The sequence below is a fragment of the Panthera onca genome, chromosome E1 (genome assembly GCF_046562875.1).
Source record: "Panthera onca isolate mPanOnc1 chromosome E1, mPanOnc1 haplotype 2, whole genome shotgun sequence".
NCBI lineage: Eukaryota > Metazoa > Chordata > Mammalia > Carnivora > Felidae > Panthera > Panthera onca.
In genome coordinates this window covers 54157033-54172129 of record NC_138352.1, presented here as the reverse complement: position 1 = coordinate 54172129, position 15097 = coordinate 54157033, and the positions used below count along the sequence as shown (strand labels likewise).

General features: G+C 55.2%; 1 protein-coding gene across 3 annotated transcripts in view; it reads left to right on the top strand.

The window, feature by feature from the left end:
* The first annotated feature begins 11679 nt into the window (after positions 1 to 11679).
* SP2 (Sp2 transcription factor) overlaps positions 11680 to 15097 on the top strand; it is a 30654-nt gene continuing 27236 nt past the window's right edge. Inside the window, exon 1 of one of the 3 annotated variants that reach the window (XM_078437250.2) lies at positions 11680 to 11699. Coding sequence is in view for 2 of the 3 variants with exons in the window: in XM_060646274.3 (XP_060502257.1) it covers positions 14873 to 14879 (7 nt within the window). In the remaining variant the exon portion in view is untranslated. Of the gene's footprint in view, positions 11700 to 14795; positions 14880 to 15097 lie in introns of those variants that run through there. The other 2 variants (XM_060646274.3, XM_060646273.3) reach the window with 2 other exon arrangements.

Below are 15097 nucleotides of genomic sequence, written 5' to 3'. Positions count from 1 at the left end.
GAAGAACCTGGACCTCTCACAGCTCCCCAGCGAAGCAGAGGTGGGGGGGAGTCAGCTGGGGTAGGAGGGGAGATGCAGGGTCTCCCGTCATCACTAAGGAGCAGGCCCGCCTCCCTCTTCCGGTGCCACCCCTCACAGACTAGGAGCTGGCACACTCAGACCCCCCCAGCTGATTCCTACCCTTCACCTCTCTGGGGGTCCCAGGGCACCTTCTCCGCAGTCCATGAAGGGTGAGCACCAATGGGGAGGGAAGACAGAGCCATCAGAGTTTGGCAGACACCCCTACCATACTCTGCCCACCCCCCATCCCCCGACCCTACCTGCCTGTTCTCACTGTCCAGGCTATAGACAGAGGGGCCAAGAGGAAGGGATTTGAGGAAGAGAAACAGAGGGTGAGAGCCAGGCAAAGGGAGGGAGGCAGGCTGCCCCTCCCCCCCCCCGCCCCCCCAGCGCCTGGCGTTTGATGCTGGGGGTGCTGAGACATCTCCTCTCCCGGAAACCCGGAAACCCGAGGCCAGACAGATAAACACAGATGGAGGGAGAGACTCAGCTGCTTTATTTATGGGCCTGGTGACAGGCCCTCTCCTGTCTCAGAGTCCCTAATCTACCAGGCCCGGAAGAGGCATCCCACCCCCTCGCTACCCTCTTCCCTCCCTCCTGAGACTGGGGCTCAGCCAGGCTCAGCCCTCCCCCAGCCAGTCAGGCACAGGTCTGCGTGCCAGCTCCTGTGGGCTGGGAGAGAGTGTCCAGGGGCTGTCCCCCAACAATACGGGGATGCACATCCCACTCCTTGCCCTCCCCCACCTGCACCACCCTGTCTCAATGGGCCATTGGCTCTGCAAGGAAACCCACCCCCATGAATGTGCCTAAGGACAGGTGGATGGCCTAGGTGCCATTTCAGAGGGCCCTTCCCACTGAGAGGCTGGGCAGTTCAAGTGTCTTGACTTGGGAGATGTCTGAGGAGAACCTCTGGGCTGGCCCCTTGTGGGCCTATCCGGAACAGGGACTGATGGGGGATTCCCTGATGTCCCTATAGGGTCGGACCCAGAGCTGAAGGTTCCTGTACCCCTGCAGTGTTCCCCTCTAATGCCAGTTTGCACCCACACAAAGGAGGCTCCGGGGACAGATCACGTTCATTCCTCCTTCTCACCACCTTTACCTTCTCCCCACCCACCCTGACGCACACACCCAGGCACTTTCTTACTATGGGTTAATTCCCATGTGGCTATCAAAGTAGGATCCAGCAGTGGCCAGGCCTCCCCATCAGCTGAGAAACATGATTTCTCTGGCCCCTTGCCCTGCGCCTGGCTGTACAGCTCCTTTGTTCTGTACCTTTTATCCAGGTCTGCCCCAAATCTGGGTAGGGAGAGAAGTAACTCAGCCTTGCAGGGAGACTCCAGGGTCAGAGGTCAGAGAGCAGAGAAAGGGCAGGAAAAGAAGGAGGTCAGGGAGGGGACAGATCCCTACCTGGCGGTGGTGACTTTGAGCCTGGACAGAAGGAGCCTTTAAAGCCCCAGAGATTCGGGGATTTGGCTCATAGGATCAGACGCCCGGCTCCCTGACTCAGAGCGGCCAGACAGGGACCTGTTCAACTCGCCTCTCTTTCTTTGTCATTTAAGGGACTTTGGTTCCTCTGGAGGCTGGGGAGGCACTTCACCAAAATGACAAGCTTCCCATCCCCCTCTCATTTCAGCCACCCCCAGCCTGTCTTCCAGCCCTCTCCACCTCCCCCATTTCTCTGCACTTCGTCCTAGAGCCCAGCCACCACCCCCCTGCACCCTGCCCAGGGCAAAGGGGTGACTTAGAATCCCAGCTCTGAGATACTGATTTACTGTGAAGTCCCAGGCAGTTTCTGTTTTGGATAAATGGGCCTGGCTTCCTGGCTTGAAGATAAATGGTCAGGGCGCCTGGATGGCTCAGTTGATTAAGCATACGACTCCTGATTTTGGCTCACGAACTGTGAGATCGAGCCCCGAGTCAGGCTCTGCGCTGGGCATGGAGCCTGCTTGTGATTCTCTCTCTCTCTCTCTCTCTCTCTCTCTCTCTCTCTCTCTTTCTCTCTGCCCCTCCCCTGCTCATACTCATGCTCTCTCTCTCTCTCAAAATAAATAAACTTTTTTTTTTTTAAGGATAAATGGCATTCGCTGGACTCTCCCCCTAAATCCACTCTGCATTCTCTTCTAGGAGCTTCTCTCCACTGGCTCCACTCAGCCTGCTCCCTAGAGCGTCTTCCCAGTTTCCAAGCCACCACCTCAAGAATCCCATCCATTTGTTGTCTGCCCTTGTTTCTGGACTCTTGATGAGTCAGGGACGTGCTCTGTCTCCCCCGTCAGTCTGGGAAATCTTTGTGGTCAAGAACCATGTCTCTCCTATCCGGCCAACAGCTCCCTGAAGGGGTCGCCTTCTGGACCTACTTCCAGCACTGGGCACAGGCCCCTGACCCGGGTGGGGGGAGCCGAAGAAGTGAGGAAGGGCGGTGGGGAGACGGGAGAAACTTGATTTCTTTACCCATAGACGGGTCCCTGCAAAGATAAGCCCAGGGAGTAAAGGGGAAAAGCTTCCCACTTTGGCAACTTTTAAGCTGAAACTGAAAAGAAGAAAGGGAGAAGAGAGTACGTTTTCCCCTGAGATTTTCCCCAGAGATTCTGAGCCTTCCTCCAGCCCCACCTCCCTATTTCACTTGCTTCCCCCTTGAGGCCCAAGACAGGGGACAGGAGGGTCTGTCCCATGTCTTCCGAACTGGCACCGCGATCCCTCCTCCCCCCACCCCTTGCCTGCCCTGCCAGCCTGAGGGCGCTGGCTCCCCGCCAAGTGTCAGACTGCTCAGCCCCACCCAGGGTCCTTACTCAAGGCAGAACCTGCTGGGGAGGCAATGCCTCCAATTTCTCGAAGCAGCTGCCAAACTCGAGACCCCTGGTCCCTGAGGAGAGGCAATGTCAACATGTGAAGCAGCTTGCGGACCACTCTGAACTCAGGGATGTGTCTCTACCCACAACAGGGAAGATGGATGTGTGCTCCGCTCGCTCGGATATGGTTTCATCTCCTTCGGTCCCCTCCCCTCCCAGACTCTGGGATCCATGGTCTGGGAGAGGTCATTGTGTCCATCCCCCGGCCCAACCCTCTACCATGCTGGATAAACATCTCTGTTGGTTTGAGACCACCACCGCCCTGGCGAAGATGCTACAACGGACTCCTGAAGCCATGAAACACACAGTCCGTCCTCTACACTTGGCCTTGACGGTTGGGTCTTGAGTTGACGTCCATCTTCATTGCTGGGTCCCTGAGGCTGCCCATGCTGATCGCGGCTCTCCTTGCTCTCTCCGGGAGATGACGGACTTGCCCTGTCCACTGAGGTCTCAGCCAGAGATCCCCACAGAGCTGCCAGGCCGGCCAGCTTCTGGCCTTCCCATTTTAAGCCTGGGCTACAGGGTTCCATCCTGACTTCTGATGGATGGAAAGCTGTGGTCTTCCTTTGTGCCAGCTGCCCCCAAAGCTAACAAGAGCTCTCATTTACTGGGCCCTCGAGATGGGCCGGGCACACACGTTTTCTTACTTAACCTTTACAACAACCGCTGAGGTGGGTCCTATTGTCACCCCCATTTTACAGATGAAGAAATGAAGGCTATGACACACTATGGTTGCATCCAGAAGGCAGCCCACTTTGGGCCAGAACCAGAGTCATTATTGTATTCACAGCAAGAGTGGCCTGCCTGTGGACAAACCCCTGCCCTGGGCAACTGAGGGAAGGGGCAGACTACCAGGGAGGCATGGCTCTCTCTTGGGAAGACAGCTTCTTGAGGACTTTTCAGTCTGATGGAAGAGACAAGACCACTGCCCTCTGGGAGCTGCCAGTCTGAGAGAGGAGTCTGATCGTACTAAAAAACAAAAAACAAACAAACAAACAGTAGGGGTGCCCGGGGTGGGAGTGGGGGGCTCCGTCGGTTAAGCGTCTGACTTGGGCTCAGGTCATGATCTCACAGTTTGTGGGTTCGAGTCCCAGATTGGGCTCTGTGCTGACAGCTCAGAGCCGGGAGCCTGCTTCGGACTCTGGGTCTCCCTCTCTCTCTCTGCCCTTCCCCTGCTCACACTCTGTTTCTCAAAAATAAACATTAAAATTTTTTTTAATAAATAAATAATAAATAAATACAATCAACGATTCCCCTGACCCCTGATGCCAACATTCAGGGTGACACCAACCAGAGGCCTCCACCGCCACATCTGTGTCCTAGGTATGAGCCCGGCCTTACCGACCCTGTCCTGGGGATAAACAGGAAGGGACTCCTCTTTTCTGAGTTGCTGGAGCAAAGGACAAGAGAAAGCCCCTTTCTGGGGCTAAGGGACTCTTGTTGGTCGCAAAGGCCTGCTGACTTCCAGGGCCGAGGGCCTCACCTGGAGGCACGTTCTCCTGATGGCATCTGGGCTCTCCCACCTGGAAGCAGGGGGATGGCTGGAATGAACTCTGAAGGCATCCTGAAACTCCATCCTATCCCACTTCCTCCCCATCCCGGCCAAGCTCTGGGTATTATGACAGTGTGGGCAATAAAAAGTGCCTAATTGGTTGTTGTCCAGCCGAGGCCGCTCCCCAGTTCCCTCCGCGGGGGCGGGAAACCGGCCGTGTCAGTTTCACTTTTGCTATTGCCCAGTTTCCTGATTGTTGCTGGGTGCTAGCGGAAGCAGGGCATCCAGTGGGGGTTGGTAGCTAGTCCCCGATGCTGCTTCCGAGGTGGTGCACCCCAGGAGGCAGAGGGCCAGAACCCCTCTTGCCCTCAGCAAAGAGGACAACATCCCTGTTGGCCTGTGTGGAGGAGGTACCCGGGAGGAGGGTACCCGGGCCTGGGCGGGAGGAGGTACCCGGGCCTGGGGGGGTAGTGCCCTCCCTCCACTTCTGCATCAAAGGGCAGAAATGGAGAACTCTGGCTCTGGAGCCGCACTGCCTGGGTTGGAATCCTGACCGTGCCATCATTCAGCTGGGTGATCCTGCTGAGCCCTTAGACTCGCTGTGCCTCAGCTCTCTTGTCTGCAAAGTGGGGCGAAGTACACGCGAGGTGCTTAGGGCAGTGCCTGGCTCGTAGTGAGTGTTCAGTAAAAACTGTCAGCCACTAGCAGTGTCTTGGCCTGGCCGTGGGGTGGGGAGACGCACCCAAGCCAGACTGAGTCTGGACATGGTGGGAATTGGGAGGATGGTGTGAGATGACTTCCTGGGGCCGAGAACACGGTCTCCCAATGGCCTTCTCTTCCGGCACGGAGATCCCGGCAAGTTAGGAGGGTCAGTGAGACCCTGGGGTGGGAAGTCCTCTGCCCCTCGCAGAGCCCTCTCCTCACCTCCCCCTTTCCTCTCCCAATCTTCAGTGGGAGGGCTGGGCCACTCTTCTCTTCCCAGGTCTCATTCCAAGAAGGGCAGAGCCAGGCACAGGCTCCTCACCTTCCCGGCAAACTTGCTGTGTCCCCTGTCCAGACTGCATCCTCTCCCCTAGGGAACCTTTGAACAGACTGTTCCCTCCACTGGAACCACTTGCCCCGCTTCCTTGGCAGCTCTCACCTTGTCCTTCTTCCCCAGACCATCCTGTAGCCCCTTCCCCAGCCACCAATTCCCAGGCACAAGCCCTTCCCTCCTCCACCTGCTCCAGCCCTGAGACCCCCTCCCCCACCACCCTCCCCCCCCCCCCCGCCCAGGCCCTGCAACCCGAGGCCCTCATCTCTGCCCTGTCCGGCTGAGTGTCCAGTCTCCCCGATCAGACTGGGAAGTTCAGAACTGTGTTTTACTACTGAATCCACTGGATCACGTAAGTCATCTGTGACCCTCCACGTCTGTCTCAGGCACTGTTACCCCCTTTCCCATTCCTCGGGCTCCCCGTTTTGATCCAGGAAAGTGGCACAGTCACTGGGCTGCCTGCCACCTCCGACTGCACCTGGGGGCTTGGCAGACAGACAGCCACCTGTCTCAGAAGGCTCAGGTGGATGCGGGCAGGCAGTGGAGGCCAAGAGGCCTCCCCATCAGAGACACGCAGAAGCCCCTCCAGTGTTGGATGCTGTCAAAACAGATCATTCGGTTACAGGGTCCAAACCCAGCCAGGCAGTGGCTGATGCTGAGGGGCAAAGTAGAAGGAGGCTCCAGAAAACCCCTCACCCAACTGCTGCCCCTCTCAGGACTCCTTAAGCCTCTCTTCCCTGCCCCTGCTCTGCTGTCTGCCATCTCTTGGGGGGCGGGGGGGTGGGATCCTTCTGGGTGGGGGGTGGAGTAGGAGGAACGCTGCTTGGCCCCTAGGGGGGCAGCTGAGATTTATGGGACTGGATTTTTACAGGCTGGGGAGAGGCCCCAGGCAGGAGCTGTGGAGCCCAAGAGAGGAGCATAAAAACCTCCCGACATGAAAGCCAGGCAGGAGGCACCCCCAGGCCCGTGGGTGGTGAGAGATTTACAGCTCTTGCACAAGGCCTGGAGGGGGCCTGGGGAGCTGCGAGGACACTTCAGAGCCAGAATAACTCCCCACCAAGGCCTTCACCTTTCTCCTCTAGGAAAAAAAAAATTACTCACCAATAGAACAGGTTGGAGCTGCCAGAAAGATGGTTATCGCTGTGGGGACCCCGCCCCACTTGGAGACTAGGTGACTCCCAACTTCCTCCCCCACCCTGGACTCTCCTTTCTTTCCCCAGGTCAGGGAGAGGTGCCTGGGGCCAGAGGAGGGGGACTGACGGGGCGACTTCCAGAAGGTACTTCCCTCTGGAGGTAGGGGCGCTCTTGGTCCCATGGCTCGTTTTCCCAGGAAGTGGAGGCAGGAAGGGATGGGTGGGTTCTGGCCAATTCTGGAAGAGTCCCAAGACTTAGGGAACACTTTCAGAGTATGATTGTGGGGTAGGAGTCTTCCCTGAAGGAGACAAGAATGGAACAATAAGGACACAAAAACACTGAAAGCTTGGTCACCCTGGGCTTGATGGCCATTTTTTATTTAAACCAATGACCCAAGAGGCTGAGCTGAAAAAGGTGTCCAGGGCAGCAGCCCCTACCCTCCGTTCTCAGCTGCCAGTTTGCCCTTGGGCCTGACCCCAGGCTCCTTCCTGGTCCCTGAAGGAATTATCTAGTAGTCAATGGCCCTGTGTCTAGGGCTTGACATCACTGGGGGCAGGCAGCTCAACTGTTTTAGGGGTGTGTTGCTGCTTCCTCTCCAACTCTGGACTCTGTACCCCATCACCCTAATCCCCCACGTCCCCTGCACCCTCACTGCGAAGCCCTGAACCTCGGCTGGGTGGAGGAGGGGTGCTGCTAACCACTTAAAAGGGCCCCGGGTAAGCATCCTGGGACAGGTGAGGAGCTAGAGCCTTTGAACTTGGCCAGAGGGTGGGGGCTGCCAGAAGATGGAAATCCTCGGCCAGGTCTTGCGGTATCATAGGCAAAGGGATGCGGAGGAAGCTCCATAAAAGGCTGACCCACCCTCTTTCCAGCCTGGCCTTCCCCTCCCCATTCCTTAGTCCAGCCTCCCAAGACCAGAGCTGGCGCGGAGACAGCCAACTGAGTAATGTCTCGGGTGCCCAGCCAGGTGGGCACAGACTTGCCCGTTGCCAGGCCCTGCCCTGAGTGGTCGGCCGGCACTCCCCAGGAACAGGCCAGGGGCACAAGTGGGGAGAGGACAGAGGCACTGCCCTTCCACGCGGGGCACTGCTCTAATCCAGCCCCATAGGGAAGAGGTTGGGGTGGGGAGCCCAGTGCTGGGTAGCAGGTGGGGTGGGAGGGAGCAGCTATACTTTCCTTGGGTCCTTCCTTCTGCCAATTGGCAGGCAGCGAAGGGAAGGGAAGGGAGACTAACCTGAGGTCAGTGCTCTAGCAGGGAGGTAGAGGAAGTCAGAGAGGAAAACGGCTTTGCTCCTTTGGTCCCCAACCCCCCCGCCCCCCCTGCCACCAGCTTCAGACTACAGGCTCAAGGAGGAGTGGGCCGGGCTGGTCAGGACCTGCCTCCAGCCTGCCTTCCTCCCCAGCAGGTCGGGGGAAAATTGCTCTCCTGGTACTGCTTTTTATTTTTTGAAGCCAGATCAAAGGTGGGACCCAGCTGGGAGCCCTAGTAAAATCTCAGCAATGTGGAGCCATAGAGTTTCAGCCCAGGAACCAGGAGCTGTGGGAGGGACGGGCCCAGGCCCTGGCTGCAGGGGTCACGGGGGCGAGACGGGAGTCAGGAGTGGAGCTGGTAGGTGGGGGCCAGTCAGGAAGGATCCGTGACTTGAAGAACCCAGGCAAGGCTGCAGTCAGCCTGCTTTCCACTGCTGCTCTCTCTAAGCAGGGACCCACCCACGTATGGAGAACTCCAATCCCAGCATCCAAGCCAAATGGAACGGTGTTCATATTAGCCAAATGTCATCCAGTCTTCTGTCACCTGCTCCAGGGCGTTATCTTGTGTAGCCAGGAAGCTCTTAGATTAGATAACCATGTTCCCTCCTGCTGCACAAAAAGCACGTTCCCCCTTTCTGTGCCTGAGTTCAGGCTAGAGAAGAAGTGTCTCCTTTCTTTTCTACTTTCTCGGTGAAGTCTTGAAACCGAGAATCATTCCCGGGCCCAGCTCCATCTCTCCCCTCCTCCCCTTGTTCCTGTCTTGTGTCTTCTCATGGAGGCCAAATAAACTGCCATTCTGGGGGCGCCTGGGGGGCTCAGTCGGTTAAGCGTCGGACTTCGGCTCAGGTCATGATCTCGCGGTTCGTGGGTTCGAGCCCCGCGTTGGGCTCTGTGCTGACAGCTCAGAGCCTGGAACCTGCTTCCGATTCTGTGTCTCCCTCTCTCTCTCTGCCCCTCCCCTGCTCACGCTGTCTTTCAAAAATAAACATTAAAAAAAAATTTTTTTTTAATTTAAAAAACAAACTGCCATTCTGGTTCAGGGAGACCTTCTTCCTCTCTAGGGTGGTCACATCTCTTCTCTGGAATCACGTTGCCATCCCCAGTATCGAGACCAGAAGGCGTTAGTGGGGTTCCTCATCCACACTCATTCTTAGGGTGAACACATGTCTGGCACTATCATGAAGACATGTTGTGTGGGGACCCAGACACCCCCCCCCCCATTTCTTCTCCCATGAGTCTTGAAGTCTGGGGAGGTTCGATCCTGACTGGTACCCTGTCAGACATGAGGTGTATTCAACAGAATAGAGAAAGATCTCCCCAGAGCCTTGACTGGCCCCGAGAAGCCCTCCTCCATGGTAACTGGGATTCCCTCCTTGTTACCCCAGGCAGCAATCCTTTGCCCTGGTTCCAGCTTCTCCCAGATGCTGAGGTCCATGGCAGGGTAGATTGATAGACAGGGACACGTGCACATGTGTGCGTGAGTGTGTATGGGGGCCACACACTCAGGTGGGTCTGGATATAGAGGAAAGCAAGGAGAGAGTGCCACATTCTGCTCTCACTAATGCACTGTGTGACCTCAGCCCACTCCATCACCTTCTCAGAGCCTCGGTTTCCCCCGGCTGTAAAATAGGGGGTTAATTGTCCCTCCTAGGGAAGCTAGGAGGGTTAATTGGGCAATGGCTCTGAAGTGTCTAGGAAGAGAAGGAGATCTATAAATACAAGTGGTCATTAGAGGGTATTTCACAGCCATTTTGTGGGCCCCAGTGTATTATTACTATTATTACTGTTATTGTTATCGCCACTGTCACCCACTTCCCGAGTCTCTGCCAGCTGGGTCGGGGCTCCCAGGTGACGAAGTTATGCTCCTGAGCCCAGCATCCCAGCCAATGGCCTCACTGAACCCTCATCCTCCGCACTCAGGGTGTCTGGGGAACCTTCAGGAGGCTAGTGATGGTGACCAAGATGGGGCTTTGACAGGAGAGGGTCAGGAACCCAGAAGAGAGAGGGAGACAGGGCCCACCTGGGGAAATTCACTTTGTCCCTAGGTATGTTTCCAGTCTGCCGTGGGAAGCCTGGACTCAGAGAAGCAGACACAGAACTGTGGTCCTCGGGGTCCGCAGGGGTGGAGAGAGGCTGAGGGCAGGGGAGAGGCTGAGGCAGAGAGAGGAAAATGTTACCAGACATGGTAAGATGGGCTGATTGGTAGGAAAGGATTCCTTAAAGAGGCAAATGGCTCTTCAAGGAGTTTTGTAGTGGCTAGAACATACTGTTTCCAGTTGAAGCAGGGCACAACCCTGGCAAACAGTAGGCACTCAACGCATGCTTGTTAAAACTCAATTTCTGTGCTTGTCTTTCCCTTGCAGTAAGGTTAAAACGAACCAACCAACCAACCAACCAACCACCCGGCATCTGCTTTTAGAAATGCCTTGGATGCCCCCTAGTGGCAACAAAGAAGGCTGAGAGGGGTGAGAGGTGCCTTCTACCTAAAGGGCTTCTCCCTGGGAGGGGAGTGGGGAGCAGGGGGGAAGGAGGGGCCTGCCCTTTTTTCCTAAGGCTCCACAGATCTCATCCCAAGGGGACTAAGGGATGGAAAGAACCAGGTAAGAAGGAAGAATCCTGTGGGGAAGGAAGGGCGGAATGTTCTTGCTGGAAGATTCCATGGCAGTTGGTGGACAGTCATCGGTCTGGCAGGGCAACCAGAGGACAGAAGGAGTTGACAAGTCAGGGCATGGGTCAGGAGTGGCATCCCATGGCAGTGGAGAAAGAGGGGTGGCTGTGTGTGTGCACCCGGGGTACGGGGTGGGGTAGCTGCCAACGGGTAATAGGGAGACACATTTTACAGCCTCTGTCACTGTTTTGTGCTCATGGAAGACTAAGGAAATGTAGATCGTTGAAACCATAGATGGGCCTGGGAGGAAAAAAAAAATCAGGATTCACTTAAACTAGGTGTTTTTGCCTGGGTGCTTAAGAGTGTCAGGGGTCATTCGCAAAGTCGGCAAATCTGATTTCTCTGTAGGTGGAAAGGGAAGACATGAGAATGTGGAAAAGCAGAGGAGGTCAATGGGAGAAGCAGAGGCTACTGGGAAAATCCTTAAGGGAGGATGAGCAGGCTTTAGAAGGCTGAATTGGCTGGAACTCTTCAAAAATAAAGCAATCAAGCTTGGGTTGTAGCTATGAGTGAGGACCAGCAGATAAGTCAAGGGTGGACACTGATATTCTTCTGGCTTCTGGACACCCAGCACCTGCTGCACCACACCTTTCCCACGAGGCTCCAGAAGGAATCTGGAGCTTCCTAAGGGCAGAGACTGTGGCTCTGCGTCCCTTTCTCCCTCCCTCTGGTGCTCTCTCACCCATCCTTGGGGACAGATGCATTCTCTGGTACTGATGAATGAAAGGGAGCAGCTGCATGCCAAAGGGAAGGACAAGGAGAATGTCAGGAAGCAGGAAAAGCAGGGGAGAATGAAGAGGGAAGGGGGTGAAGAGGCAGACAGGGAGGGAAAGGCGAAATGGAGGTGGAGGAAGCTGGGCCTGGAAGAGAAGGGAAGTCCATGAAAAGTGTTAAAAGGATGCAGTCGTTTAGTCAGTCAACAAACACTCTGCACCTATCACATATCACACAATGTGCTGGGAGTGGAAGGTGCAGTGGTGAATAAGACAAAATGGGCTTTAAGGGGTGGCGGATGGGGAGTTTGCAAGTGAGAAAGGGGGAGAAATTGGCCACTTAGAGCAAGAAGAGGCTAAGCATAGTTGGAAACAAGAAGGGAAATATCACAGAGAGAGAGAGAGAGAGAGAGAGAGAGAGAGAACCTGCCTCCAGGCCCATCATTGGGTGAGACACAGCCAGAACCACCTGTCGGCCCTGGCTCCGTGAAGACCGAGGCAGGTAAGCTGGGCAGGGGAGAAATTCAGGAAGGGGAGGGACAGGAGTGGGTGGGGGTGGAGGGTCAGACTGTTCACAGTTTTTCACTCGGGCACCCACAGTGGAAAGATGTCTGTGCTACGAGTGGTTCTCAACATTTGGCTGCCCGTTGGGGAGTCACCCGAGGAACTTCCAAACACCATCACCAGGGTCCCACCCCCAGAGATTCTGATTTTCTGGCCCTGGGATGGCACCTGGACTTCAGAATTTATTAATAGCTCTCCAATGAGTCTAAAATGCAGCCAGGGAGAAAGCGAGCATTAGAAGCTGGCTGCCTGGCCTCCTTCCTCTCTGGTGAGAATGGGGGCCATCTTGAAAGAAGCGACCTGTGGGAAGGAAGGGAAGTTGTACGGTGCTTTGAGGGGGTTGTAAATGAGGCTCAAAGACTCCAGTGGTTCTGACAAAAGGATAAGGGGCTCCTGAGAAAGTGCCCCCTTCCTCGGCTATGCCTCTGGTAAGAAAGGAGCAAGATAGCCTGGAAAGAAAGAGAAAACAAGGCAATGGCGGTCTTTAAAAGGGAAGAACAATTCAAGTAACTCAGACCTGCCGAATTCTCTGTTGTTGCACCCTGCTCCCCCACCCACACACATGCACACTTCCCCCCACCCCCTCTGCAGTCTTCATGATGGGGCCTCTGGGGGTGAGAGAGGCACAGCTGCCACAAAAGGTTTGGCAGTGGCCCAGCAGGATATTCAACCGCACCCCCCCCCAAACTCCCTGCACCCTAATATAGCTGAGTCACTGAACCCGGGTGGAGTCCTCTGCTTGACAGTGAAGCAATCTGAACTTGAAAAATGGCCTGGGAACAGAATGTATGGTTTATATAAACAAGTCCTATGTAGATGTAATTGTATGCAAATATTCATTCTTTAACTCAACATACACTTCCTGCCAGTCCTCTTGTACAGGTTTCAAACCTTCCACTGCAGCTCACAGTGTATGTAGCAGGGGACAGGCGTGAAAATAAAAGTGTAGTGTTAGCGAGTGAAGCCCTCTGCAGTCTAGAGAAGGAAAAAAACTGTGGTTCAGTGGGAGTTAGGTGTTCAGAGTTTGAGCAGGGTCTTGAAGGATGTTCAGGAGTTTACCAGGAGACAGGAAGGATAAAGCAGGAAGGGAAACAGAAGAGTAAGTGTTTAAGAAATGTAAAATATTTCCTTGAGGCAAAAGGGTAGGATCTGTAGAAAGGGAATAGGGTGGGGGAGGAAAGATACGCAAGTGTGTGTGAAGGACATTCTTTGCCCCCTAAAAAAGGAGTTTGGGCTTTTCATCCAGAACGGCATAGGGAGCCAATGAAGGTTCTTAACTAGAGGAGTGATAGCTTTTTTTTTTTTTTTTTTTTTTTTTTTAATTTTGAGAGAGAGATCAAGCGGGGGAGAGGGGCAGAGGAAGGGAGAGAGAGAATCTCAAATGAGCTCTGAGTGTGGAGCTCCAAGAGCTCTGAGTACTGAGTGTGGAGCACCAAGCCCAACTCGGGGCTTGATCCTACAACCCTACAAAACCAAGAGTCAGATGCTCAACTGACTGAGCCACCCAGGCACCCCGAAGGAGTCTTGCTTTTAGAGTCTTGTTTTTCAAAGGCGAAGGCTGAGAGGGGTAGACTGGAAGAGAAAATTAACACTTATTCATCAATTACTGTGTACTGGGCATTGGGCTCTGTATTTTATTTGGTCACTCCAACCCTTTATGATAGCTTTTTTCAAGCTGCCAGTCAAGATCAAGAGAAGGAACGGAAAAAAAGGAAGGGAGGGAGGGGGGAAGGGAGAATAACAGCATAGAAATTATCAGGGTGTCGCGGGTGGAAAGGTTTAGTATTGTTTTTGGAAACTTTGCTACACATTTTCACCTGAGTTTTAGGGTACTGTGTCGGGATTCAAATGTTATTTCTCACTGCGGCTTATGGTGTTTTAAAAAAGAACGAGAAGCCGCTGCTGTAAGGTGTAGGTGTGACTAGCCTTATTTTGCAGGTGAGGACATAAGGCGCAGGGAGTTTCAGTACCCTGCCCCTCTGTAAGTGGGATGTAAATTTCAAACCCAGGCTGGTCTGAAGCCAGCGTGGATTCCTGCTCAGTAATGCCAGGCAACCTGCCCAAGTTACGCATGTACAGCAGACCTGGGAAAAAACGTACCCAGGTAGCGCCTCCCAAGGGCTGTATGTACTCACACAGCACCTCATTCAAGGAGGTAAATCGGAAAGGCCCAACTCTCTGTCCGCCCAAGGTGCTGGACAGAATGTATATTCCAAGAGTGCCCTAGACGCACAGAATCGGATTATGAGCGGCAGCCCCGGGAATCTCCTTTTAGAGAGCTTCAGGTGACTCTGGGTGGACCGCCCGTTGTGGCGGGAGGGGAGGGGCGGGTCGCTGCAATAACTAGGTGAGGATGAACAGGGGCTTGAACTGAGATGGCGAAATAATCCCTTCTCTCAGAAGTGTCACGTAGCCCAACTCCCGCTATTGTGTTGAACTCCGATGCCTCGCGGTAAAGTCACCTGGGGGCTCATTTCCCTCTCCCGAAGCGATAAAGGCGAGGGAAATTAAAAAAAAAAAAAGGCTGGTGGCTTCCCACTCACCAGCCAAGGGCTTTGAGTAGCCGAAAAGCAGGTGGCTCCCGCCACTCCAGGGCGACACTAGATTGAGGTGTAAAGTGTGTACTATTTATAGGGCATTTCTGGGCCTCACCCTAAGGACTTCTGATTGGCTTTGGGGTAGATCTATCACTCATCTTTTGGGTTCGAGGTGGGTGGAAGGTCAACCACGACCAATACAAAACCACTCCTCAGCTAAGCCCCTCCCCACCTAGCTTCCTGTTGCTGTCCATCAACCACCTCGTAGGCGGGACTTCACGTCCCGCCAATTGGCTGGCGAACATGTCGTTCACTGTTCAGTAGGTTTCCGGTTGGTGCCCTCTACTGTCCATCAGTGACATTTCACAAGTCTATTGGCCAAACCAACGTCGCTCTAGACGCCTCTCTCTGATTGGATATTAGTGCTGTCGGTCCCCAATGTACTGAACTCTTATTGGTGAACGCTGCCGTCGCTCGGGCGGTGGCGGGCTCCGGGATTGGCGGGTGCTGGGCGGGCGGTGTCAGGCTCTCGGTGGCGGCGGAGGCGGCGGAGGCCAGGGAGGAAGATGTCGTAATGAGCGGTGGGTCCTGACCGCTGCCGGCGGGGTCTTTCCGGCCCCCAAGGGTCGGGAAGACGGGCAGAGGCCGCAGGGAGGGGAAGCCGGGGCCGGGGGTTCCCCCCTGGGACCGGGCCTGGCGCCGGGGCCCGGCTCCGGGAGGGGCGGGGGAGGGAGGATTCCCGCCCGGAGGAGGAGCGGGGCTGGCCAGCCGGGCGGAGGCACCCGGAAGGGGGCGTTCG